Genomic DNA, 27,716 nt, shown 5'->3' with positions numbered 1-27,716 from the left:
TTTGCTGGTTTTTAAGTTGAACAGTGGGCCATTCAGCGTGTCAGAGGTGTTCTCTCCATATAAACACAAAGGAGCTTTATCCATGTGTTTCTGTCTGATTATTATTTAGGACTCTCCAGAAACTCTCCTCTTACCTCTGTTAGCTGTAATTGCAGCTTCATGATCACATCACGATGTCACGAGTCACTTGGACACTCTCTCTGTATCTAGTGTTCGGATGTATATGTGTATTGATATATAGTTTATGTATTCAGTGTTTTCAACTCTATTTTATTAAATTATTTATTTATTTTCGGAGCTGTCGTTGCTGCTGCTCTACCAGCAGCTCGCCTCGCTGGCTGTCAGCTGACCGGGCTATCGAGGCTCCTTTAGCCGGAGAGAACGTCCGACTGCCGGCACATCCTTTTCAAACCCCCGCTGGCTTTCACTGCTGAGTGGAAGTTAAACACAGATATAATTCACTCAGATGCTCTCTAACAGCTGATGTTTGGTTTGTTTCAGTGTTTCATTTGTTCCTCAGTAAATCAGTTTGCCTGAAATTAAAGTTAAGCATCATAACTGGATAGTTTTATTCAACATTAATGTCTCACTTAATATAGTTGGAAATTAATCATTCGCTCAGCTGTATTCCTTGATGTTGAAATGTGTTATGCTTGTTTTAACAGCTTATTTTGAATTAAAGGTTTAAAATTAAACCACAAAAAGGAGAAAAAGTTTGTTCTCCGTTTAACCAGCTGTTTTTACACAGCTGTGCTTCCACTATTATAGTTGCTAGGCGACATGAGCTACACATGAAGGTTAGACCGTCCAATTTCACAGCCGCTCACTTTCGGCCTTTGTGGTCTTCGTGGGCTGTGAAGGACCCGGTCTGCGTGGGTCCTTTGCAGGATGCCGCCCCTGAATTTGGACACAGCTACGGAGATGAAGAGACTACGCTGGAGGACGGGAAATTTAAATACAAGAAACTTCCAGATGGAAGATTTTGAAGCATAAGCTTATGTATATGGATTCATTCATCAACCAAACTGAAATTAATATTTATCATGTTAAATATTGAAATGTGATTAAAATCCGATTAATTTCGATTAATTAATTACAAAGCTTCTAATTAATTAGATTATGTTTTAATCGAGTCCCACCCCTAATTTTTTTATTCTTCACCTAAATCTTAATAATTGAATAAGTTGAGACAACAAGTGATCTGAAAATCTTTGAAGGTAGATAATGAATTAACATACAGATTCAAGTTCAGTCAACTATTCTCACAGCGAGTGTGTTGCACTTTTGGTGGTTTTTATAAAACGCACTGTGAAAAAAATGAAGTCGACATCGAGCGATGATGTAATGAGGTCCTGATGTCTCTGAAGAAGAAAAAGAAGGTTCTGGGTTCATCCATCTCTCCTGAGAAACCAGCAGCAGCAGCAGGGAGAGTTTCATGGTTTGATCCCGGAGTTGAAGCTGCATCACGGCTGCTTTCAGGATATCAGGGTGCAGTTTGAGTTCTTGTTGGCAGAGCTGGGATCACATCTGAGGAGGCAGAGAACAATTCAGAGACTTACTGACCTGGAGCAGCATGTAGCCGTCTGTCTGTGGTAAAATAAAAAAAGTATTTCCACATCACTGTATATTCACTATATCGGTGCACGTTTTGAGATACGACTTCACGGTGCCAAATGCAGCGCTCTGATTGGTCAGATCTGTTTATTTGCTTAAAAAAGTCAGAAAATTCAAACTTGATCTGAAAAATAAATGCTGCAAATTTATTCTGTGAAATGACACAGTCAGTGTGCATCAAAAAAATATTTTTAACACAAACATTTGCACAAACTTTACACTTGCAGGCCGTTAGGGGTTAGGGTTAGGGGGTTAGGGGGCCGTTACAGTCCTGGGATATACATCATGAATGAACACAGAAATTCAAGTTGAGCCAACTATTTACCCACAACCAGGCTTGTCCATTTAAGAGAACATATGGAGCTAATGATTCTGACAGGAGAGAGTACAGCTACACTTCCTTTGGTGAGTAAATACTACAACCCATTTTCTTTTATTGTAAGCAGCAGTCTTAGGTCAGTTTTTGTAGTTTCATAGATATCATCAGATTACCAGGCAGACTGAACGAATTGTAAGATTAATTTTTATTAATGTAAGAAAAAACTATTGTTAATTTAAAACAGGATCGTGGGTACTGAAAGATAAAGTGTGGGCTCAACAATAATTATTATTATTCCTTTTCAATCTGAATACTATCAGTTGTATAATATGAATTACATATTTTTCCCATCTACCCTTTGACCTTTTTACTTTGCCCGGCAACAGCACTGCAGCCCTGCGCCTCTCTGAGCTGATCAAATCAAACTTCAGAACAGCAACGTAAGAAAAATGGTGGAAAATGAGAGGCAGCCATTATAGAAGCTAAATGACGTCTACTTTCTGAGAAAAACATGAATGTAGATGTGCCTGTGAGCCATGGTATATACAGATGCAGCCACTGAAAATGGCCGCTGATCCGTGATGGGACCTTGGCCGTCCGTGGCCGATTCAGGGCCAAAATGTGATCCCCCGCTTATGACGTAGGCAGTCTGGCCACTGGTGGGAACGCCCCTGAGCAGCATTTGGGGGAAATGGTGGTAATGTCTTGTTTATCCACCAGGAGGTGGATACCTTCATTTACAACTTGCATTTTGTGTTTACTTGTGTTGTCCTTGACTATTGTTTAAATTGGTTTGATGTTCCGAAACACTTAAGTGTGACAAACATGCAAAAAAACAGGAAATGAGGCAGGGGGCAAACACTTTTTCACACCACTGTAGGTCAGCCATTTTTTGTTCTTGACTGCTCTTCCTAAATTTCCTGCACTTTATGCATTTGTAAATGAGGGATGACACTTCACTACTGCATCCAAGAATCCAAATTCCATTGGAGCGAATTTCATTAGTGGTCATTCCACGACCTTGATGTTGCACCCTTTCGTGGAAATGCCTTATGAGCAAGCGAGAAACATGATGTCCCTTAGGAAGGATGGCTGGGTGTTTGACATGAGGGTGAAGTGCTGCTTGTGTCAATCATCCTCCCACCCTTAAGACATCATGGCTGTCAACAAATGGATTTAGTCTGTTCAACTTGGAAAACTTGTTCACTGTCACTTCCTTCCTCTTCTTTAGTAATTTCATTTCCTCATGGAACACTTCTTCCTGCACTGTACGAATTATGAACAGTTCAGCATCATTTCTTTCCTCAAGTGTAGTGGTGTCATTGAATTTGGTTTCCAGCCCTTTGGCCTTCCCCACCAGGTGTTTGAGTCTTGCTATGGCTTTCACCAGGTTCTTCCAACTTGAGAATCTTTGCCAGCAGTCTGACATAGGACTCCTTTCTTTGGCCTTGATAGTGTGGACATATGTCCCTTTAAGTTCCGGGTCCTCATTATCAATCTCTCTCAGCTTAATCCCCACATCTTCAGGAAGTTCGTCTTGCCATCATAAAAAGCTTGGTCCTGAGAACCAATTTGAGTCCACAAGTTCCTTTACAGAGAGCCCACAGGAGACGTGGTCTGCTGGATTGCTCTCAGAGGGAACATATCTCCACTGAAGAGGTTCTGTGCTTGATCTGATACGTTGGATTCGGTTAGCGACAAATACATGGAACCACCTTGCATCGTTGTTGACATAAGCAAGAACAACCTTGGAATCTGTCCAAAAGTATTGCTGAGCTTCCTGCAACTCTAACTCTCTCTTGAGAATATCACTCATCCTCACTGCTACAACTGCGGCTGAAAGTTACAATCGTGGGATTGTTGTCACCCTTGTTGGAGCTACTCTTGCCTTTCCTGTGACAAGAGCACAGTGGACCTTTCGAGACTTAGCCACTGCTCTGAGGTATGAACATTCCCCATAGCCGGATGAACTTGCATTGGCAAAATGGTGTAGTTCATACCATTTAACTTTTTTGGACGTAAATGGTATATACCACCATGGTATCTCTATTAAAGAGAGGTTATGGAGGTCTTGCAGTCAAGCTTCCCAATGAGGCCTGAGGTCATCAGGAAGAGGCTTGTCCCAGTCTGCCTTATCTTGGCACATTCTTTGAAGGATTTTCTTCCCAATCAGAAGGATCAAAAATGGAGGCCACTGTAGAAAGCGCTCCTCTTCTAATGAAAGGATTTTCCTTTACTAGCACTCTGAATCTGAACTTGTCTGAGGCCACACACCACTGTACTCCAAGTGCCCGTTCCATCTTGGGTTCGCCAAGCGCCATGTCAAAGTCAGTTGCACCTTCTGCGCATTCCTCTTTAGGAATTGTGTCATTCACTTCCTTACTGTTAGTGATGAACTTGTGTAAGCAAAGCCTACCAGTGCTGCAGAGCTCCCTTGCTTCTTGGACAAGCTGGATGGCTTCTGCTTCAGAGTCTACGCTTGCCAAGCGTAGACTCTGAAGCAGAGTCTACGAGTGAAGCACTCAATGTAGAAATTGCGTTGTATATACCTTATTGTGTCTTGACTGAACCTGCCTTCACCTTGTGCAGCAAGGTGTTTGAGTCCTGGAGATGAGGCTGCACCAAATAAGTGCACCGTCATCCGAAACACTGATGGTGGAGTTTCTATGTTGCCTTCTTCCCACCACAGGAACCTGAGGTAGTCCTTATCCCTTGGTGCAACATGGAACTGGTGAAACATTCATTCCACATCACACATGATGGCCACTCGTCCCTTCTGGAAACGATAAAGGACCCCTATGAGGGCATTTGTGAGGTCTGGCCCAGTGAGCAGATGTTCATTAAGGGATGTGTGTCATGTCCTGGGCCGTTTCCCAGCGTTTTGTGTTTATAGTTTATTTCCTGAGTTTGTCCTCCCAGTATGTTTGATGTCTTGTTCCCAGTGTTGTGACTCGTCTGCGTGTTCCTTGGTCTATCACTTCCTGTTTTATTTTGCCAGTGTGATTTCCCTGTGCTTTGTGTCTAGTTTTGCTTCCCCCTGTGTTATTAGTTTCATTTGCCTCACCTGCTGTGCCCTGTTGTTTCCTCTTGCCCTGATTACCCATTGTGTATTTAAGCCCTCAGTTTTCATTTGTTCTTTGTCGCGTCGTTGACGTTGTGTGCCCGTGTGTTCCTGTGCTCCCTGTGTCTGCCTGTCGTCTCCCTTCCAAGGTTTTTGTTTTTGTATTTCCCCATCTAAATAAATACCCTTTTAAGTTATGTCGTTCTCTGGAGTCCTTCATGTTTGCCCTTCCTCGCCTGTTTCCTCCCCGGCCATGACAGAACGACGCGACCAATACAAAACCCCCTCCGGCTCCGACTTCTTCGATGGCACTCGTCTGGCGCTGGGGGGCCCAGCGTTTTGGAACGGTCCCCGGCGACGCCACTCACCTCCTCCACCTAAGCCACGGGTTATCCGCACTGGCGGAATTTTTTTTGTCTCCTGCCGCTCACTCACCTGCCACTCCGCTTGCTGGCCCCTCCTTTCCTCAGTCGACGCAGCCATGGAGAAAGAGGAGTCCCCGGCAGCAGCAGCGTGATTCATCCCCGGAGCCGTGCGGTATAACGCTGCGGATTTCCACACCGCGGTTTTCCACGCCGCGGCCAGGGAGGACAAGATCCCGGAGGAAGCCAAGAGACGTTTCCCCGGAGCCGATGCCCGGAATGACTCCGGAGGAGTCGTTTTTCCGATTCCTGGGACACAGGGGTCCCTGGCCTCCCAGCGCTTCTGCTTCATCACTGCCTGCCTCAGAGGGAGGAAGGCCAAGCTCCCAGCAGCATCGGAGGGAATCGCCGCGGGAGCAGAGCGGTATAACGCTGCGGAGACAGTCACCTCAGCCTCCGGTTTCCTCACAGCCGTCATGTCTTCACGCACCGTCAATCGTTTCTGTGAGTAACTCTCTTGCTATGCCTGTTTCTATGCCACCCAAACCTAAGGTAATGGAGCCAGACTGTTGTAAACCACTGCTTAAACAGCCTAGTGAGGGATTTAAGCAGGACACTAGTAAACAGGTTTTGGATTTGTGTATCCAGTGGTTCAGGCAACCCTGTGACAAGCAAGGGAAGGCTATGGCACACAGACTTCATGGACTACTGACAGAATATCACTGGCTTTCGGACTCTTTACCCCCATTAACTCACTGTTATGTTGAGCGAATACTGAGTTGGGCTGAACTACCTTTTCTTTCAAAGACCCATAAAATAATCACTTCTGATACTTTGGCCACTGAAGAGACTGCAGACACGAATTTCCATGCAAGCGATGATCCTGTCCTGCGGGTGGGGGCAGCCACGGACGGGCTGACCTCTGCACCCGTTCCTGTCCCGCGGGTGGGGGCAGCCACGGACGGGCTGACCTCTGCACCCGTTCCTGTCCCGCGGGTGGGGGCAGCCACGGACGGGCTGACCTCTGCACCCGTTCCTGTCCCGCGGGTGGGGGTAGCCAGGTCCAAGCCCTCACAGCAGTCTCCAGTGTCGTCTGCAGCGCCTCTCCAGCCACGCTCCACGCCGCCTGCAGCAGCAACAGGCCCTAAGCCTCAGCTACGTTCCACATGGTCCCAGTCACAGTTAGCTGTAGCTGCAGCAGGGTCACAGTCAGCTCCAGCTCCAGCCTCCGCTCATCCCCAGTGTTCGCAGCCAGCTCTCCCTAGCTCTCGGCCTGCTCCCACGTAGTCAGCTCTCCCTAGCTCTCGGCCTGCTCCCACGCATTCTGCTTCCACGCAGTCAAAATCCTCAGTGTCAGCACCACCAGGTACCTCACAGTCTTTAATGTTAGCTGTAGAGTCCCAGTTAGCACCTCTGTCACCATCATCCTCACCATCAGACACACCCAATCTGTCCCCTGAGCAGCCCCTGCTGCCCAGGATGACAGCCACTCCGCCCGCACTCCTTCAGTCCTCACCTCCATCTTCAGACTCACCGGATCAACTGCTAAGTTGCACCAGTCGTCTGAGGGGAGGGCTGCGCGCCCTGCGCGGCAGCCAGGGAATCCTGAACCGGAGTCCGAGCCATTGGGGGTCTCCGCTCAGTCTGAGCACTCCGAGCCAGAGGGTTCCGCTCAGTCCGAGCCAGAGGGTTCCGCTCAGTCCGAGCCAGAGTGTTCCGCTCAGTCCGAGCCAGAGGGTTCTGCTCAGTCCAAGCCAGAGGGTTCCGCTCAGTCCGAGCCGTTGGGGGTCTCCGCTCAGTCCGAGCCGGTGGGGGTCTCCGCTAAGTCCCAGCACCCTGAGCCAGAGGGTCCCGCTCCGTCCGAACCAGAGGGTCCCACTCCATCCGAGCCGTTGGGGGTCTCCGCTCAGTCTGAGCGCTCCGAGCCCGAGGGTCCCGCTCAGTCCGAGCCGTTGGGGGTCTCCGCTCAGTCTGAGCGCTCCGAGCCTGAGGGTCCCGCTCAGTCCGAGCCGGTGGGGGTCTCCGCTCAGTCCGAGCGCTCCATGCCAGAGGGTCCTGCTCAGTCCGAGCGCTCCGCGCTGCCCGAGGGTCCCACGCCAGAGCCCGAGGGTCCCACGCCAGAGCCCGAGGTCGCCCGTCTCCACCGCCACACGCCACGCGGCCGTCCTGGCAGTCCTGGCCCCTCGTCGCCGCTGCCGCTGGGAGTGCGGTCGGCCTCCAGTCCTGGCCCCTCGTCGCCGCCGCCGCTGGGAGCACGGTCGGCCCCCAGTCCTGTCTCCTCGTTGCCGCCGCCACTGGGAGCGCAGTCGGCCCCCAGTGTCCTCTTCTCCTCGTCGCCGCCGCTGGGAGCGCGGTCGGCCTCCAGTGACTCCTCCTCGTCGCCGCCGCTGGGAGCGCGGTCGGCCTCCAGTGTCTTCTCCTCGCCGCCGCTGGGAGCGCGGTCGGCCTCCAGTGCCTGCTCCTCGTCGTCGCCGCCGCCACTGGGAGCGCGGTCGGCCTCCAGTGACTCCTCCTCGTCGTCGCCGCCGCCGCTGGGAGCGCGGTTGTCCTCCAGTGACTCCTCCTCGTTGTCCCCGCCGCCGCTGGGAGCGCGGTCGGCCTCCAGTCCTGTCTCCTCGTCGTCGCCGCCGCTGGGAGCGCGGTCGGGCTCCCTCGATGGGTCTCTGCTTTGTGGCCCCTTGGCCTCTGCGGCCTCCTGAACTGTGTGTTTTCTGTTTTGCCACTTCCCATGGACTTCCCTGAACTGTGGACTGTGTTTTCCCTGCCATTTGCTGTTTTTGTTTTGTTATTGCTCCTGAGCTGTTCCTTGTGTTTGACCCCTGTATTTGACACTGGAGCTCTCCGGCCTTGTGCCGTCCCTTTTTGTTTCGTCCTGTTTTTTCTTCTCATCCCCGTGTTTTGTTGTTTTTTGGACTGTTGTTCAGCCTTGTGCCATTACTTTTGTTTGTTCTGTTCTTTTTGATTGTTGTCTCTTTGCCCTAGTGCCCCAGTCTTGCTCCTGCGCTTCCATGTGTTTTGGGTTTTTGTTTCCAGCCTTTGTTGCTCCCTGCCTGGTTTTGTTTTTGTTTCGGGCCCTCCTTCCTGGTCCCCCGCCTCCCGCCCTGGTCGGGTTTTGGTTCTTGTTTTGGCCGTCGGGAGCCGGACTTTGAGGGGGGGTACTGTCATGTCCTGGGCCGTTTGCCCAGCGTTTTGTGTTTATAGTTTATTTCCTGAGTTTGTCCTCCCAGTATGTTTGATGTCTTGTTCCCAGTGTTGTGACTCGTCTGCGTGTTCCTTGGTCTATCACTTCCTGTTTTATTTTGCCAGTGTGATTTCCCTGTGCTTTATGTCTAGTTTTGCTTTCCCCTTGTGTTATTAGTTTCATTTGCCTCACCTGCTGTGCCCTGTTGTTTCCTATTGCCCTGAATACCCATTGTGTATTTAAGCCCTCAGTTTTCATTTGTTCTTTGTCGCGTCGTTGACGTTGTGTGCCCGTGTGTTCCTGTGCTCCCTGTGTCTGCCTGTCGTCTCCCTTCCAAGGTTTTTGTTTTTGTATTTCCCCATCTAAATAAATACCCTTTTAAGTTATGTCGTTCTCTGGAGTCCTTTGTGTTTGCCCTTCCTCGCCCATTTCCTCCCCGGCCATGACAATGTGTTCTCAAACTTCGCTGAGCAATCAAAGACAACGCGGCTCGTACCTGGTTTCTGGGGGTGGTAGATCCCGTGATGAGGGATATACCATGCTGGTTGTTTGTTTATATCCTCCTCTGGAACCCTTTCAGCATCACCTCTGATTATCATGTCCTTCATGAAAGCTGTGTAGTCACTGTGGTACTGTTTGTCTCTTGTCAGCCGTTGCTTCAGGGACTTTGTCGATGCTCAGCACAAACATTGGTATTTGGCAGGCTAGGGCTCTCCTTTCGAAAGGGTAGTGGCATTTCATAGTGTCCATCTTGCTTCTGTCGAATTCCTTCTTTCAGTTTTGTCAGGAACTGATCATCCTCCTGCGATACCAAAACATCTTCACTGGTCTTCTAAGAGAAATCTGACTCAAATACCTTGATTATGTCTGCTGGAGGAAACATTTATGTAACTTGGTTTCTAAGCACAAAATGGACTTCAGACCTCAGCTTACAGAATTGTTTAGCTTCTGGTACAACTTGACTCGCAATGATATGGTGATTCACACCTACTTCATCTTCATAGTCATGGCTGGAGTTGTCACCACCAAAAATGCTCCAGCCCAACACTGTTTTCAGTGCGAATGGCTTATCTTCCTTGCCACTAATGACGCCTCTAGTACGCAGGGCTTCAGGACAGTTGTAACCAATTAACAATCCCACTTTGCAGTCAAGCTCAGAAGGCATTTCGTCTGCGAGCTGTTCGAGGTGTGGCCAGTTTCACACGTAGGTATGTGGGATCTATTTGCTGGTATGTGATCCCTAGTGTAGGTTACTGGAAGCTTGATTTTTGTGTCAGACTTGATGCCTCTTACTTTCAGTCCTGTCATTTTTTGACATGAAATGACCTTTGTTTTTGATGTCATTGTCGAAATTTTGAGATTCACTGGTTCTTTCTTGGTATTCAGCTCCTCACCTACATCCCTTAGGATAAAGGCAGTATCACTCTGGGTGTCAAGCAACGCATACACTAGAATTTCCTTATCTGGTTCAGTAAGTGTTGAAACATACACTGGAACAATTGATGAAGTATGACTATTGCTCCTTTTCTGGATCACTCTGTTAGAGGTTGCTTGATTAAATTCTTGTCTTGTTTGTGACTCAGACCTTTCATTTGTTGAGTGGCTTTCCATTAACTTTGTGGGGTGGCTGTAGCTCAGTAGGTAGAGCAGGTCACCTGCTGATCGGAAGGTCAGCGGTTCAAATCCTGGCTACTCCAGGCTACATGCCAATGTGTCCTTGGGCAAGATACTTAACCCCAAGTTGCTCTCCGACCGTTCTGTCGGAGTATGAATGCGTGTGAGTGTTAGTTAATTAAAAAAAAAAAAAAGCACTTAGCTTCGTAACAATGGAAGTGCTTGTATGAATGGGAGTGCATGGGTGAATGCAAACAGGCTGTATAAGCGCTTTGAGTGCTCATACTGAGTAGAAAAGCGCTATATAAGAACTAGCCCATTTACCATTTACCATTTAACTGTTCTCGACTGGGTTTTGAATTTTGTTCTTGGTTAGTTTTCTCTCAATCCTGGTGCAGACATATTGGATGATGTTTCTCACATTTGTCACATTTACTTCTGGTTGTGCAGCCTTTAGAGGAGTGGCCAGGCTTAAGACAGCCAAAGCACAACTTCTCCATTTGTACAAACTTAAGCCTTTCTTCAACTGGCCTCTCCATAATCTTGCGACATTTGTGAAGCGTATGGCCTTGTTTTTTACAAAAGCTGCACATCATGCTTGCCCTTTCACTGGAGCTTATAGTGAATGTCTTGGCTCCAGAGTTGCGGATGCATTGAGACTTGAATTTACTTTGACCTGTCAGCCTTGATCCTTCTGACTCTGCTGGCTTCATTGCATGTAATGATGTGATGGGGTTACATGCAATTCTAGACTCTTTCTTTAGGAACTCTACAAAATATCTGAAATCAGGGAATATGAATATATTCATCTTGGAACTTTGTGCATGTTCTATTCTAGCGTGAACTCAACCAATCTGGTAATTTGGCTGCAATATTTTGGTTTTCAGTGCAGTCGTTTAGGGATTGTAAACCTTGAACATGAGGCATGGCTGATTCGACACTGCACAAAAAGACTGCAAATTCACGCAGCTCATTGCTGTCTTTAGGTCCGATTTTATGCCACGATTGTATTTTGTCACGATATGATTTGCCAATTACAAATGGATTGCCAAATCTGTCATCAAGTATAGCCCATGCAGAAAGGTACACATTCTCTGTTCCAACTAAGAAATGCCCTTCAATGGCTCTTTTGTCTTGGCCACCAACATACTTGCGTAGGAAGAAGAGTTTTTCTTGAGTTGGCAGGTTCTTGCGCTCGATTAGTGTCTGGAAAGACAGTTTCCAGTCACTGTACTTAATTCAAGAATTCAAGAAGTTTATTGTCATGTACACCGCAAAACACTGTGGTTATGCTGAGCAATGAAATTCTTACTTGCGACTGCTTTACAACTCCTCCGTGAATCGCCACCTTATCGTGGTGGAGGGGTTTGTGTGTCCCAGTGATCCCAGGAGCTATGTTGTCTGGGGGCTTGTCCCCCTGGTAGGGTCTCCCATGGCAAACTGGTCCTGGGTGAGGGTCCAGACAAAGAGCGGTTCAGAAGACCCTTATGAGTGAAAAAACAAGGGAACAGTTTACCCTGCCCGGGATAGGGTTACCGGGGCCCCACCCTGGAGCCAGGCCTGGGGAGGGAGCTCGAGGGAGAGCGTCTGGTGGCCAGGCATTAGCCCGTGGTGCTTGGCCGGGCGCAGCCCGAAGAGGTTACATGGGCCCGCCCTCCTGCAGGCCCACCACCCGCAGGAGGTGTCGTAGGGGTCGGGTGCAGTGTGTGTCGGGCGGTGGCCGAGGGCGGAGGCCCTGGCGGACCGATCCCCGGCTATCGAAACTGGCTATTGGGACATGGAATGTCACCTCTCTGGTGGGGAAGGAGCCTGAGCTAGTGCGTGAGGTTGAGAGATACCAGCTAGATATAGTTGGGCTCACCTCAACGCATGGCCTGGGCTCTGGAACCAGTCTCCTGGAGAAGGGCTGGACTCTGTTCCAGTCTGGAGTTGCCCTCGGTGAGAGGCGGCGAGCTGGGGTGGGTATTCTTGTATCCCCCCGGCTTGCTGCCTGTACGTCGGAGTTCTCACCGGTGGACGAGAGGGTAGTTTCCCTGCACCTTCGGGCTGGGGAACGGGTCCTGACTGTTGTTTGCGCTTATGCGCCGAATGACAGTTCAGGGTACCCACCGTTTTTGGAGTTGCTGGGTGGGGTGCTGGAGAGTGCTCCATCTGGTGACTCCATAGTCTTGCTGGGAGACTTCAACGCTCACGTGGGCAATGACAGTGAGACCTGGAGGGGCGTGATTGGGAGGAACGGCCTGCCCGATCTGAACCCGAATGGTGTTTTGTTATTGGACTTCTGTGCAAACCACAGTTTGTCCATAACAAACACCGTGTTCGAACACAAGGATGTCCATAAGTGCACATGGCACCAGGACACCCTAGGTCGCAGGTCGATGATCGATTTTGTAATCGTATCATCAGATCTGCGGCCGTATGTTCTGGACACTCGGGTGAAGAGAGGAGCTGAGCTGTCAACTGATCACCACCTGGTGGTGAGTTGGATCAGGTGGCGGGGGAAGATGCTGGACAGGCCTGGCACACCTAAACGTATTGTGAGGGTGCGCTGGGAACGCCTGGCAGAAGCCCCAGTCCGGGAGATCTTCAACTCCCACCTCCGGCAGAACTTCGACAGCATTCCGAGGGAGGCTGAGGACATTGAGTCCGAATGGACCATGTTCCGCACCTCCATTGTTGAGGCTGCTGCTCAGAGCTGTGGCTGCAAGGTGGTTGGTGCCTGTCGTGGTGGTAACCCCCGAACCAGATGGTGGTCACCGGAGGTGAAGGGAGCCATCAAGCTGAAGAAAGAGTCTTATCGGGCTTGGTTAGCCTGTGGGACTCCGGAGGCAGCTGACAGGTATCGACAGGCCAAGCAGAATGCAGCTCGGGTAGTGGCCAAAGCAAAAACTCGAGTGTGGGAGGAGTTCGGTGAGGCTATGGAAAAAGACTTTCGGACGGCATCGAAGCGATTCTGGCAAACCGTCAGGCAACTCAGGAGGGGAAAGCAGTGCTTCACTCACACTGTTTATAGTGCGGGGGGGGTGCTGCTGACTTCAACTGAGGCTATAGTCGGACGGTGGAAGGAATACTTCGAGGACCTTCTGAATCTCACTGACACGCCTTCTGTAGTGGAAGCAGAGTCTGGGGATGAGGGGGATGACTTGACCATCACTGGGGTGAGGTCACTGAGGTAGTTAAACAACTCCTTGGTGGCAGAGCCCCTGGGGTGGACGAGATTCGCCCTGAGTTCCTGAAGGCTCTGGATGTTGTAGGACTGTCTTGGTTGACACGCCTCTGCAACATCGCGTGGAGATCTGGGGCAGTGCCATTGGATTGGCAGACCGGGGTGGTGGTCCCCATCTTTAAGAAGGGAGACCGGAGGGTGTGCTCCAACTTTCGGGGTATCACACTACTCAGCCTCCCCGGTAAGGTCTATGCCAGGGTGCTGGAAAGGAGGGTGCGTCCGTTAGTCGAACCTCGGATTCAGGAGGAACAATGCGGTTTTCGTCCTGGTCGTGGAACGCTGGACCAGCTCTTTATCCTCTCAAGGATATTCGAGTGTGCGTGGGAGTTTGCCCAACCAGTCTACATGTACTTTGTGGACTTGGAGAAGGCATTCGACCGTGTTCCTCGGGGTGTTCTTTGGGAGGTTCTGCGGGAGTATGGGGTGTCTGGCCCATTGTTGCGGGCCATTCAGTCCTTGTACAACCACAGTGAGAGCTTGGTCCGTATAGCCGGTAATAAGTCGGATTTGTTTCCTGTGGGTGTTGGACTCCGTCAGGGCTGCCCTTTGTCACCGATTCTGTTCATAATTTTTATGGACAGAATTTCTAGGCGTAGCCAGGTGGCGGAAGGCTTCTTCCTTGGTGGCCTCAGAGTCTCATCTCTGCTTTTTGCAGATGATGCGGTTCTGTTGGCTTCATCAGGGGGGGGCCTCCAGCTCGCAGTGGAACGGTTCGCAGCCGAGTGTGAAGCTGCTGGCATGAGAATCAGCACCTCTAAGTCTGAGGCCATGGTCCTCAGCCGGAAAAGGGTGGAGTGCCATCTCCGGCTCAGGAACGAGTTCTTGCCTCAAGTGGAGGAGTTTAAGTATCTCGGGGTCTTGTTCACGAGTGATGGGAGAAGGGAACGGGAGATCGACAGGCGGATCGGGGCTGCTTCTGCAGTGATGCGGACGCTGCACCGGTCCGTCGTGGTGAAGAGGGAGCTTAGCGTAAAAGCGAAGCTCTCGATTTACCGGTCGATCTACGTTCCTACCCTCACCTATGGTCACGAGCTTTGGGTAGTGACCGAAAGAATAAGATCGCGAATACAAGCGGCAGAAATGAGTTTCCTTCGAAGGGTGGCTGGCCTTTCCCTTAGAGATAAGGTGAGGAGTGCGGCCATCCGGGAGGGGCTCAGAGTAGAGCCGCTGCTCCTCCACATCGAAAGGAGCCAGTTGAGGTGGCTCGGGCATCTGATTAGGATGCCTCCTGGCCGCCTCCTGGGTGAGGTGTTCCGGGCATGTCCCACCGGGAAGAGGCCCCGTGGTAGACCCAGGACACGCTGGAGAGATTATGTATCTCGGCTGGCCTGGGAACGCCTTGGGGTCCCTCCGGATGAGCTGGAGGAGGTGGCTGGGGAGAGGGAAGCCTGGGCTTCTCTGCTTAGGCTTCTGCCCCCGCGACCCGGCCCCGGATAAGCGGAAGAAAATGGATGGATGGATGGATGGACTGCTTTACAAACAATTGAAATAAGCAACTAAGTTAACCTGTTAACTGGCAAGGGCCCGCCCCCGGGCCCTCTGTAGCGATTTCCGACTTTGAAGCCTCATAGCGTCACAGTAACGCTGCCGTTCGCCCTCACGATGCTTTTATATGACAGACTAGACCCTCAAATTCGATTGACACCTCATTTAGCCAATCATGTTATGAAATGGATTTTCCAGAGCCAATAATATCCAGAGAGCGTCATGTGACATTTAAGGACATGCCCCCAAATGTTCTCCAATCGTTCTTATTGGTCAACTCTAACCTGAAATCTAAAACCACAGATGGATAGCCAATAAAATTCCCGACACGTGGGTATATGGCACTATGGGGTGTGTTTTCACATGAAGGCATAAACTCCCTGCGTATTCAGTGCGTATTTGCTGCGTCCTCCATGCGTAAACCAAACAGGAAGTAGGAGTCTATGCGCTGACGTGCATAAACAGTATTTACAATGTTTTCTCTCGGCAATGGATTGTCAGAATGCATCAAAAACAGACTACATTTATTCAACGAAGTGACTAAATGACTCACGAGAGTGGATTATTTTGTATTAGAGAATGTCATCGCTGATTTGACCAGTTTTATCGCTGCAAATGAACACCTGTTACTCAGAAGGCAGAAGGTAAGTTTTTATTCTCAGCTCGTCCTCGTATTATATGCCGTTCTGATGTAAATATGTATGTAATGCTGAGCTTGGCATGCACCATTACACAGAAAATATAACCGTGCGCCGCTGTGGCGCCACTTATATTGTGTGTTTGCGTGGGCGCTGTATAGTGGTGTGATTTACGTATTGAAATGTGCCAGGTGTTTGGGGGTAGGGAAAGGTGTACTGTAAGTATCGAGTGGGGGTTTTGCGGGCTTCTCTATTACGTCAGCATCACCCGATAAAAGGGCAAGGTGAGGTGGACAACGTCTCAGAGCTTCATTTGAGATTCGTCGTGATCGCATCGTTGTTTTGGAGTTTTGCGAAATGGCACAGCGGGCCGCCGGCAAGACCAAGTTCAGCGCTCAGGAGGTTGTGGAATTGCTCACACGGAGAGAGAGCGACATTTCAGCATCAGACTTTTTGGGTTCAACTGATGATCCAACATCAGAAGAAGATTTGTTTTCCGATGGAGATGACCAGTAAGTGTCTAAAGTTTTACAAGTTGGGGGTGGGGGTTATTGTATGGGAGGAGGTTGTACATTTTGTATCAGACAAGGACTACTGGGAGGATTGTGTGGTTTTTATTTTATGTGTGTATGCACTGTCTGCATTTACTGTAACTTTTTTTGATATACAATGTATTTATTTGTGTGTGTAAGGGAATCACTGAAAAATGACTGGGTTTTTGGTGCATGAAGGCCTGACATTTTCCTTCTTTTACAAATTAGGGGAACCTCTGATCATGAGTGGCAGCCAGCCAAAGAGAAGATGGTGGAAGAGGCTTCTTCATCTGATGAAGAGGATCTAATGCCTGTTACAGCACAGGCCAGAAGGGCCAGTGCACCACATGTGACAAGCCATTGTGCTTTGTCCCAAACAGAGACTGCTATAACCAGTGGCACATTGAAAATTCCATGTGAGGGGGGGTGGGGGTAGAGCAGAATAATTGTAAATAGTTGCAGTTTGCTGTGCTGTGTTTTTTTTTTACATTACTCTGAAAAATAAAATAGCATTTACAGAAATGGTGATTTGTTTTGTGACTATTTTTTTTTTTACAATGTACAATAGTGTCATTCATATTTTATTGGATTAATATGGCTTTATTTATGATTTATTCAGTAATTTTGTGTGTAGTACAGGATTCCTCAGGACAGTATCTTTGATTAGAGCCCTCATTGATGACTGTATGTTGAAGCATTGAGGAGTTACAGCCCTTTAAAATTTGCATGTCAAAGGGGGCTTAGATGCGGCACTTGGACTATCCAAATGGCACATGAGAGAGCACGCCAGGGCATCAATGCACAAAAACCTTTACAAAACAATAGGCTTTTGTTCTATCTTGATGAAATTCGAAATGCACGACAAAAAGACTTCATTCTACAGCTCCAATGTATTTTCCAGTCGTTACCTTCTATATTCAGTGTGTAGTTACATGATAACAATCAGGAAAAATCTAGGCGAGGCAAAAATTGTCTACTTTTTCTGTGTTCCAAACTTAATAGCTACAAACTCATTACAGTTACAGTGCTTTTGACTACATAAATGAAAAATATAGGTTGTCTGCTTCGCAAAGACACTAAACTTTTGTGTGTACTCCAAAGAGTTCAGGAACAGCAGCTGATTTAATTTGGGTATGCTTTTTCAGGCGTTTTTTGTTTTTTTTAGCCGCCAGTTAAGTGGTTAAAATAAAATGTAAGAACTAGTATATTAGGAAAGTAAAAGTAGAAAATAAAAATAAATAAATAATAAAGCAAGTGCAATATATACAGATATATACAGATGAAAGAAAGGCAGGTAATCACAGTTTGGTAATCAGTCAGTGGTTCAGTAGCCTGATGGCCTGTGGATAGAAACTGTTTTTTAGTCTGGTTGTTCTTGCTTTTACACTCCTGTAACGTCTGCCAGACGGCAGGAGTGTGAACAGTGTGTGCTGTGGGTGGGTACGGTCCTTGATGATGTTGTGTGCCCTCTTTATTACCCGGGTATTATAAGTGTCCTGTAGTGATGGGAAGGCAGCTCCACAGATGAATTGTGCTGTTTTGATGACACGCTGGAGAGCCTTCCTGTCCTGACTGGTGCAGTTTCCATACCACACCGTGATGGAGTTTGTCAGGATGCTCTCCACAGTGCATCTGTAAAAGTTGCTGAGGAGCTTGGGGGATAATCCGAATTTCCTCAGTTTCCTTAAGAAGAAGAGTCTCTGCTGAGCTTTCTTGACAGTCTGTGCTGTGTTGTAGGTCCAGGTGAGGTCTTCACTGATGTGGGTGCCAAGGAATTTGAAGGTCTTCACTCTCTCCACCTGAGTCCCGTTGATGAATAATGGAGCATGCTGGTCTCTTCTCTTCCTCGGGTCAATAATCATCTCCTTAATAAGTGGGTCTCCTAAGAAAATAGCAGGTTCTGGGATGGGAATACGACTGGCCGTAATTGCTTCAGCAAGGGTTGCCACTAAGTCACTGGAAGATGTAGTGAGTGTGGCTGGTTGAGTGGCAAGAGCTTGGGTGATGGGAGTCTATGGAGTGGCAGGTATTTGGGAAAACGTGGTTTGCTGCAGAGAAGGGAGTGTGAAAGGTTGAGGGCAAGGAGCAGAGTTGACTGGGTGTGAGTGATTGACTTGTTGATTTTGCAGGGAAGCAGGAGGTTGCAGGGAGTTTGCTTCATCACTATAATTGCTTTCTTGATAAACATGGAGCCTTGCTTGAGCTGCATTGTGCTTCCTTACTTCCATCAGCCTCTCTACTTCCTTACTTTTCTCTTCCAACCTCAACTTTCTGACAGAACTTTCTGATACATACTTAGCTCTTATTCTAGCCCTTTGTGCTTTAATTTCCTTCTCTCCTGCTTCCTTTTCAGCTGTTAATCTTTTGTCCTCTGCCTCTAGATTCAGAATTTCTCTTTCACATTCATGTTGCGCTTCCATTATTTTGATCACCTCTTGTGTGGCTGCCACTTCAGCTGCAGCTTGCTGTCTCCTTTGCAGTGTCTCGCAGGAAGCTTCTTTAGACATTTCAGAAACAGTTTTGACTTTCTGGTGTTTGTTGACTTGACACTGGACACTGTGGTGTCAAACACTGACTCAGCATCTGGCCAGGGTGTGTCTCCATGGTCACCACTTCCGCTGAGAAAGAGTTCAGCCTTTTCATTAGCAATCTTAGTGATTGCCCAGCATGCATCATTTTTTCTCCTAGTTTCTGGTTCAGGACCTGTGATGTCCCTTATTTTGCCATAGACATCATCAATATCGTCAAAATATTTATAATCTAAAGGGATTTGAAATGTTTGTAAAACCTAAAATCCGAACAAGTTTGAAAGAGAGATGTACTACTGTTCAAGGAATAAGGTTGTGGAACAATTTGGCTAGTGACAACAAAAATGCTGATTCGATTAAATTATTTGGTAGAATGTTAAAAGTAAATCTGTTGAAGAGATATAAAACTATATAACATGTATTTATACATGCTATTATTTGAATGGTTGAAGTTTTTTTGTTTGGTTATCAATAAGGGTGTGAAATTTGTATATGTGTGTATGCATATATTTTTTTGTTAAATAGGGGCAGAGATTATAAGATTTTTTTCTTCTATCTGCTTCCTTTTATTTTATGAGATTTGATTTTTTGTATTGAAATTTGTTTTGTTTTTAACTAAAATGAATAAATGATTAAATATAATTAAATATAAATATCAGATTGGAGGTCGTTAATTGTGGTTATGACCTCACTGATTAAATCTGGGTCATCACAATTTTTAATAGACCTCTTCAAGCCATTGATGTGATATTTCCATCTTCTGTACATCCGTTCAAAGTCTTTCTTTAGATCATTCGGTTTGTTATCTAAAAGCTCTTTTCCCTTTTCTGTGAGTTTACGTGTGCGCTCACTTCTTCTGACATCTACTAGATGCTGTACATTGTTTGGATTTGTCTGTGGACCTAGATCCTCTGCATCCATCTTTATTTTCTCACAGGTTTCAACTTGCTGAGAGGGACTGATTTGCGCTGCACCAATGACTTCTCCTGCAGGCTGAGCTATGTTCTTACTAGTGACTGTCATGTTAAATGTTTTGTGTAAAATATCGATCAAAGGAAAGTGTGATTATTTAAATCAACAGCATTGTTTATGAAAACATAAATTCTTGAATTGCATAAACCTTAGATAAACACATCAAATGCAAAGATCAGAATATACTTAGAGATCACATGAGCTATAGAACCTTCAAAGAGGGGAAATTGCTAGTTTCAGTCATAAAATAGCATGAACAGAAAGGAATGGTGACTCAGTGAAACTTAGTGAAAATTTGTCTTCAAAGGATATATTGTCATTGAACTTATTTGTGCAGTTCTTGTAGTCTTTACTGCACCAGCAAGAAAGAAATGTTCACTGCCAAAATTGGGATGAGGACGAATGAGACTTGGCACGGCTGAAACTTTAGTGACAGTTTATAAGTTCTTCTGCTACTTCCAAGACACTAATTCAAGGTGCTTGCATGTTTAGCCTTTACTTATTAACTTGCTTCTTCATTCTGCCGCGACAGTCCCAAATGTGGTACTTCCCTTGTAGCTGTGTGTTGTTTTCTTCTCGCGGAGTTCTGTGCACCACTTTGCCGTCTTAATCTGGGCCTCCACTCAAGCTGTGAAGTGTTCTACTGTTCCTCCCTCAGTCACAAAGCGAAGGTCCGTATTCTTTTCATCACGGATGTTTATTCAGCACAAAAGGTACCGACTTACAACACCATAGAACACTTTTGCCCGCTTGTGAGCTAAGCGAGGGTTTCGTTCTTCAAAGTTCTTGTCTTGTAACAGAAAGTCAGTTTGAGTGATGTCTTATTAGCGCTACTCCTTCTACCGTTTACACCAGCCGTTGTGTAGCAATGCCAACGGGAAGTGACATACAGATCGCGCAAACTTAAAAATTGCAAACTTATCTATCCATAAGACTTGGTTACTTCTAGTGATAGAAATGTAACACAATCAAACACAAACCTTTTAAAAGAAATTAAACTTAACAATAGTAAATTAAATACATGACACTAAGACTCTTTGGTGCCACACAGTGGGATCTAATAAACATGTTGCTGGTTTGGAGGAAGTAACTACTGAAATTAACTCTGAAAAGTATTCATACCCCTTGAACTTTTCCATATTTTGTCACATTACAACCACAAACATAAATATATTTCACTGGAATTTAATGTGAAAGACCAACACAAAGTGGTATACAGTTGTGAAGTGGAAAGAAAATTATACATGATTCAAAACATTTTTTACAAATAAAATCTGAAAAGAAAGAAACACCATGAATATAGCTGGTTTAAAAGCTATTATTTCACAAGCTGAAAATAGACACAACCCTGTTAACAACATCTTTCTAATGCCTAAGGCAGTCATACTCATCTCACGGCCCGCGGGCCAAATCCGGCCCGTGATTGGCTGGTGACCGGCCCGCGGCCATTTCTTGTAATTGCTCAAAATTAAAATAATTTTCCCTTTTATTGTGTAACAAATGCTGAATAATTCCCCCTTGTGTTCACAAAGTGAACTGTCTGTAAGACAGAATCATTAGTTTGTACACGGCCCTTTAGGTCCTAATGATTTGGGCCTTTAAGGTAGTGAACAGTTTGCGCAGGTCAAGAATCACTGCTGATCTGCGAGGAAAAGACGTGTCCTTAAATGAATATCTTGGCAAAAAATGAGTGAGGTTAGTAAGCGGAGAAAAGTTGACGTCGAAAACATACAGTTTAATAACAAATGGACAGATGATTTTGCATTCATTTTGCCACCTCATGCCAACGCAAAACCGTTGTGTTTAATTTGCCAAAAGACAGTTGCTGTATGCAAAGTTGCTAACATTAAGCGGCATTACGAGTCAAAACATGCTAGCTTCAGTGCAGCTTTCCCGGTTGGTAGCATTGCACGAAAAGACAAGACTGAGGCCTTAAAGTTGTCTTATGCTACCACATCAACAATCTTGAAGACTTCCACTACTGCTGCTGAAAAAGCCACCGCTGCTTCACTGCGTGTAACCTGGGAGCTGGCTAAAAAGGGCAAGCCATTTGTGGACGCTGAGCTTGTGAAAGTGTGCACTTTGGGAATCGTGGAGGAGTTGTTTGCCGGTGACAAACACAAAGATGACATCGTTAACCGCGTGAAGCAGGTTCAGCTTTCGGATTCAACGGCGGCACGGAGACTAGAAACTTTGTATGAGGACAGTTTTTCTACTTTACTTGCTGAACTGAAGTGTGTGGATTACATGTCAATAGCTATGGACGAGTCTACAGATGCAACAGACACTGCACAGCTGTCCGTGTTTGTGAGATATTTTAACGGGGAGCTTTTCAAAGAGGAGCTGCTGTGCCTTTTGCCCATCAAGAGCAATGCAACAGGTGAGGCCATGTACAATTCTATGAAAAGTTTCTTTGATAAGAATTCTCTGGAGCTGGATAAAATCAACCTCCTTGTAACTGACGGTGGGCCATCTATGATAGGACGAGAGAGGGGCTTAGCATCACGTCTCATAGCGGACCACCCCACAGTTAGTTCACTACACTGCATCATTCACCAGACGGTGTTGTGTGCCAAACTGTCTGGTGAAATGAAAGGAGTGATGGACACAGTGATCAAAATTGTAAATCACATTCGCTCAACTTCAAGTTTACAGCACCGGCTTTTCAAAATGCTACTACAGGAGCAAGAAGCTCAATATTCAGACCTACTACAGCACAATGATGTCAGATGGCTGAGCAGGGGGCGAGTCCTACAGCGCTTCTTTGCACTGTGCAAAGAAATCACAGAATTTCTTTCCGGTCAAAAAACAAAGAAAGCAGATGAGTTCTCTCAGTTTATGCAAGATCAGGAATCTGTGGCTCTGGTTGCATTTCTGTGTGATATCACTAATCACTTGAACCATCTTAACCTGCAGCTCCAAGGTGGGGATTCGAATGTGGGAGAGCTCTTTGAAAAAGTGAGCGCTTTTCAGACAACCTTGGGCGTATTCGTGACGGACATAGAGGGGAAAAAACTTCACTTCCCTACCCTGCGTGATGTTCCTACAAATGGGATTGTGCTGTCACGAATGGTAGCACTGTTAAAAAATCTGTCAGAGAACTTCAGATCGCGGTTTAACAACTTCAAAATCCCACAGCAACTGCTACTGTTTGTGCGCAACCCGTTCGCCGTTGCTGTCACCGGGAGCTGCCCAGCAGAGGCAAAAAACGCTGTGCCTGCTATCAGTGAGGGCGCTTTCCAGCTGGAACTGGTCCAGATGCAGGCTAATGATGTCCTAAAAGCCAAGTTCAGAGAGGAGAGACTGTGTGAATTTTGGGCACACTCTGTTCATCAGTATCCGAACTCTAAAAGACTCGCTATATACATTTTGACAATGTTCGGATCCACTTACATATGCGAGTCGGGGTTTTCAGTGATGAATCTAATTAAGGACAAAAAGCGCAATAGACTCACCGACTCACATCTCAACCAGTGCTTGCATATTGCCTTGACCTCTCAGAAACCAAACTTCAGTAAGCTCTCAAAGGAAATGAGATGTGTTACCTCACATTAAGCATGTAGTCAGTAACTAATAGTATGTGATGCATGAAGAGGTTAAAACATAAACATCTGATTACATACCTGTGCTGTCTGTTCCAAACTTTAAAATAACTGAAATATAGTAAAGCAGTTTTTTTTTTTTTAAATTGTATTTCTGAACTATTCCAACATTTGGTGGCTTGCACTGTGCAGTTATGTGTTTAATATATTTTATAAACAGCTTTCACACCAAAAGAGCTGAAATATGTTCATTCTATGCCTAAGAACTGTTAATAATCATTTTCATTTTTGAATTTGTCCAATATTTGCCTGCATAATAGGAAACGTTCCAGCTATGCTGTTCAAGATGGTTCAAAGTATATCTTGCTGAATTGCAGTGGAGCTAATAAAATGCATCAAAATATGAGCACAAGCTATCAGTCTTTTTTAAAGTTTGCTCATTTTATATGAATGTAGTTTAATGGCTGGCCCTCGGCCACTTCTCATTTTCCAAATGTGGCCCTCGGCTAGATCAAGTTGAGTATCCCTGGCCTAAGGCATTAACTATATATTTTCAGTGTTTATTCCTGATTAATACAGTACTTTCAGCTGCTAGCTTAATTTACCAGCAGGGAGTGAAGGAACACATCATATCATCACAAGCTGATTGTTTTGTCTGAGTGGTAAACACAGCAGCTGTGACACATGTAGCTGGGGTGTGTCACACCATTTAATGTCCCCAGGCAACAAGTGGCAATAAGGAACCACAATAAGGAACCAGAATAAGAGCCAAAATAACATTAATGGCTTGATACAAAGCAATATATATATATATATATATATATATATATATATATATATATATATATATATATATATATATATATATATATATATATAAACTCCACAGTGAAAGCCCATGTATATATATATATATATATATATGGGCTTTCACTCTGGAGTTTTGAGAAGGTTCATTCAATTCAATTCAATTCAATTTTATTTATATAGCGCAAAATCACAACAAACTGTCGCCTCAAGGCGCTTTGTATTATGGGTAAAGACCCTACAATAATACAGAGAAACCCCAACAGTCAAAACGACCCCCTATGAGCAGCACTTGGCGACAGTGGAAAGGAACAACTCCCTTTAAACAGGAAGAAACCTCCTTCATCTAACTTAACACTCACTTGAGAAATATTGGCAGTAGTGCGCAATACACGCTAATAGGTATTGGTGGAAGCTGGAGCACAACAAGAGCACACCTTCTAGCAAGCCATGTTCAGTGATGGCATAGTTACCTTGAAAAAGTAATCTGATTACTCCTTTAAAAGTAACTTAGTTACTTTACTGATTACTTAATTTTAGAAGTAACTAAGTTAGATTACAAGTTACTTTATTAGTTACATCAACAGCTGCTGGTGTTGTGCCAAAAAGTGATCGTCTGTCATAAAGTGATCCTGATGTTTCTGTGTTTTTATGTGTAATGTCTTTGCTTATATTGGTAAACAGAGTGCAGTCAGCATGATTTATGAAGGGCTTATATATAAAATGCAGAAATAACCTGTTTTTCAACAATCTTTAGGAGTCTGTGTTATTGTACCTACATTATAATCAATCCAGAGCTTTTTCAAATATCTTCATCAGAATCAGAATCAGAATCAGAATCAGAAGGTTTTTATTGCCATATGGGTGAACAGGTTCACAGCATTAGGAAATTGCTGCGGTACTTCGTGCTTACAGAAAAAAACAAATAAGTAAGTAAGTAAGTATATATGTATGTATGTTATATTTGTTGTGATTTCTGCAGCTCTGAGACAGATTTCTGTTTAAAAAGACATTTTTAATGTCAGACAGTTTTTACCTTGATTAAAAAAATGAATATATAAAAGTCACTTTGCCAAAAACTGAGTGCAGCTTCCACCTTGTGATAGAAATGCTGTTTCTCACTCACAATGACCTGAAATCATTCATGAGATATGTTTGATATATGCTTCACAGATTATAGGTCATCGAGTCATTTACAGCCATTTAAATACAGGAGATAATTTTTTGGCAAACACCAAAAATCATTTTTTGGCACCCTGCCCCCGCTGCCTCAACATAAAAATGACAATAATAAAACGAGAGCAAGTCAGCGTGTTTAAGGGCAGCATTTCCTCTACTACATACTGTCCCACCAGCTTCTTCAGACCCCCCCTTACTGCTTTGTACTGAAGTCCAGCTTCTGTTGTTTGGGTGCTGGGGGGCTCCTGCATTAGCCGCAGCTCTGCTTCACCACCTGCTGGGACTCCTCTGTAAGTGTGACTGCACCGTGACTCCAGATGTTTCCTCATATCTGACGTAGTGTTTTTGAAGCTAGATAGCACTTTGTCTCCAGCACAGAGCGCACAACTAACCTTGATGTTGTCATCTTTAGCTGACACAGACTCACAAAAGTTCCTGTATTTCAGCTAGAAAACACACATCTCTCTCCTCCCTCCATTGTTTAGTGTGTGTGTCTGTGCTGTTATTGTCCTCATGATGAAAACTGGACTTAACTGTCACATCTGTCAGACGTCACTCCCCGAGACGCAAGAAGAAAGCAACAATATATCTTTGTACTGAGGAACATGACAACAATAGTAACACACAGTGACTTGGATAAGTAACTGTAATCTGATTACTGGACTGCAAATAGTAACGCGTTAGATTACTCGTTACGGAGAAAAAGTAGTCAGATTAGAGTAACTGACATCACTGGCCCTGTTCGCTCAGAACAGATTTAGGCTTGTTTAATAAAGTGTGGGGTTAAAATCGTATCTTTCACAGATAAAACTTGCGCAAACCATAAAGACAAATTTCCTACATATCAAACCTAGTTAAGGGATGGCCTTATGTCTGTTTTCGGTTCAGCATTTAACATTTCTTCAGTCGATTTCCCTTGGTGTCGTAGCGCGTCACATGCAGATTTAACTAAAATGTGATTGGTCAGTTTTAGTGAGGCTCCTGGTACAATATTAATTAGTATTTAGTAATCAAAGATTAATGATGGGTATAAATATGGATTCTGTAAGGAAGGAGAGACACCAATCTTTATGGGCCCTTTGCTGTAGCTGCTGCCATCATTCTGCATGTTTGCTGCTGATTGTACTTCATGGTCTGTGCTGCTGTATTGGTATCCAGACATGTTCACTGCCATCAGTTTATGAAATCCTGTCTTTTGTTAATGTGTTTTTCATATTTGTAAAGTGAATAAAGTTTTTTAAAATGAAATGTTTGTGTTTAATTTTTGGAGTAACCACACTGTAATATTATGTTGGACCAACTTGCTGTGAGAGAACAACAATGAGTGAGACCAACAACTACAACAAACTGAGCTAACTTAACGTTTTACATGTTTGATATGTGTAGCTTGTCCTGACTGTTGTTTGCACGTATGCGCTGAATGACAGTTCAGAGTACCCACCCTTCTTGGAGTCACTGGGCAGGGTGCTCGAGGGTGCTCTGTTCAGTGACTCCATTGTCCTGTTAGGAGACTTCAACACTCTCGTGGGCAATGACAGTGAGACCTGGAGGGGTGTGATTGGGAGGAACGTCTGCCTCTGCCCGATCTGAACCTGAATGGTGTTTTGTTATTGGACTTCTGTGCAAACCACAGTTTGTCCATAATGAACACCATGTTCAAACATAAGGATGTCATTAAGTGCACGTGGCACCAGGACACTCTAGCTCGCAGGTTGGTGATTGATTTTGCAATCAGATTAGCGGCTGTATGTACTGGACACTGGACATGAGGATGCTTATTTGACATGAGTCCAAGAGATCTCCAACATCCACTTCCGGCAGAACTTCAACAGCATTCCGAGGGAGGCTGAGGACATCAATTCTGAATGGACCATGTTCCCCACCTCCATTGTTGAGGCTGCTGCTCAGAGCTGTGGCTGCAAGGTGGTTGGTGCCTGTCGTGGTGTTAACCCCCGAACCAGATGGTGAACACCGGAGGTGAAGGGAGCCATCAAGCTGAAGAAGGAGTCCTATTGGGCTTGGTTGACCTGTGGGGCTCCAGAGGCAGCTGATGGGTACCAGCAGGCCAAGCGGAAGGCAGCTCAAGCGGTTGTTGAATCAAAAACTGGGGTGTGAGAGGAGTTCGGTGACGCCATGGAAAAAGACTTTTGGACAGTCTTGAAGTGATTCTGGCAAACCATCAGGTGACTCGGGGGGGAAGCGATGCTCTACTCACATATTCTATAGTGCAGGTGGAGTGCTACTGACCTCAACTGAGGCTATAATGGGACGGTATAAGGAATACTTTGAGGTACTCCTTAATCCCACTGACACACCTTCTGAGGTGGAAGCAGAGTCTGGGGACCATCACTAGGGGTGAGGTCACTGATGTGGTTAAACATCTCCTTGGTGGCAGGGCCCCTGGGGTGGACGAGATTCACCCTGAGTTCCTGAAGGCTCTGGATGTTGTAGGGCTGTCTTGGTTGACACGCCTCTGCAACATCACATGGAGATCTGGGGCAGTGCCATTGGATTGGCAGACTGGGGTGGTGGTCCCCATCTGTAAGAAGGGAGACCTGAGAGTGTGCTCCAACTTTCAGGGGATCACACTCCTCAGTCAGGATGCTGGAAAGCAGGGTCCGTCTGTTAGTCGAACCTCGGATCCAGGAGGAACAA

General features: G+C 45.9%; 1 protein-coding gene across 1 annotated transcript in view; it reads left to right on the top strand.

The window, feature by feature from the left end:
* Positions 1-7,398: 7,398 nt before the first annotated feature.
* LOC115777218 (uncharacterized) overlaps positions 7,399-27,716 on the top strand; it is a 43,313-nt gene continuing 22,995 nt past the window's right edge. Inside the window, exon 1 of the mRNA XM_030725052.1 lies at positions 7,399-7,582. Coding sequence (XP_030580912.1) covers positions 7,399-7,582 — 184 coding nt within the window. The remainder of the gene's footprint in view (positions 7,583-27,716) is intronic.

Source organism: Archocentrus centrarchus, unplaced genomic scaffold (genome assembly GCF_007364275.1).
Source record: "Archocentrus centrarchus isolate MPI-CPG fArcCen1 unplaced genomic scaffold, fArcCen1 scaffold_45_ctg1, whole genome shotgun sequence".
Classification (NCBI taxonomy): Eukaryota; Metazoa; Chordata; class Actinopteri; order Cichliformes; family Cichlidae; genus Archocentrus; species Archocentrus centrarchus.
The sequence above is the reverse complement of the archived record's forward strand: the minus strand, read 5'-3'. Positions and strand labels throughout refer to the sequence as shown.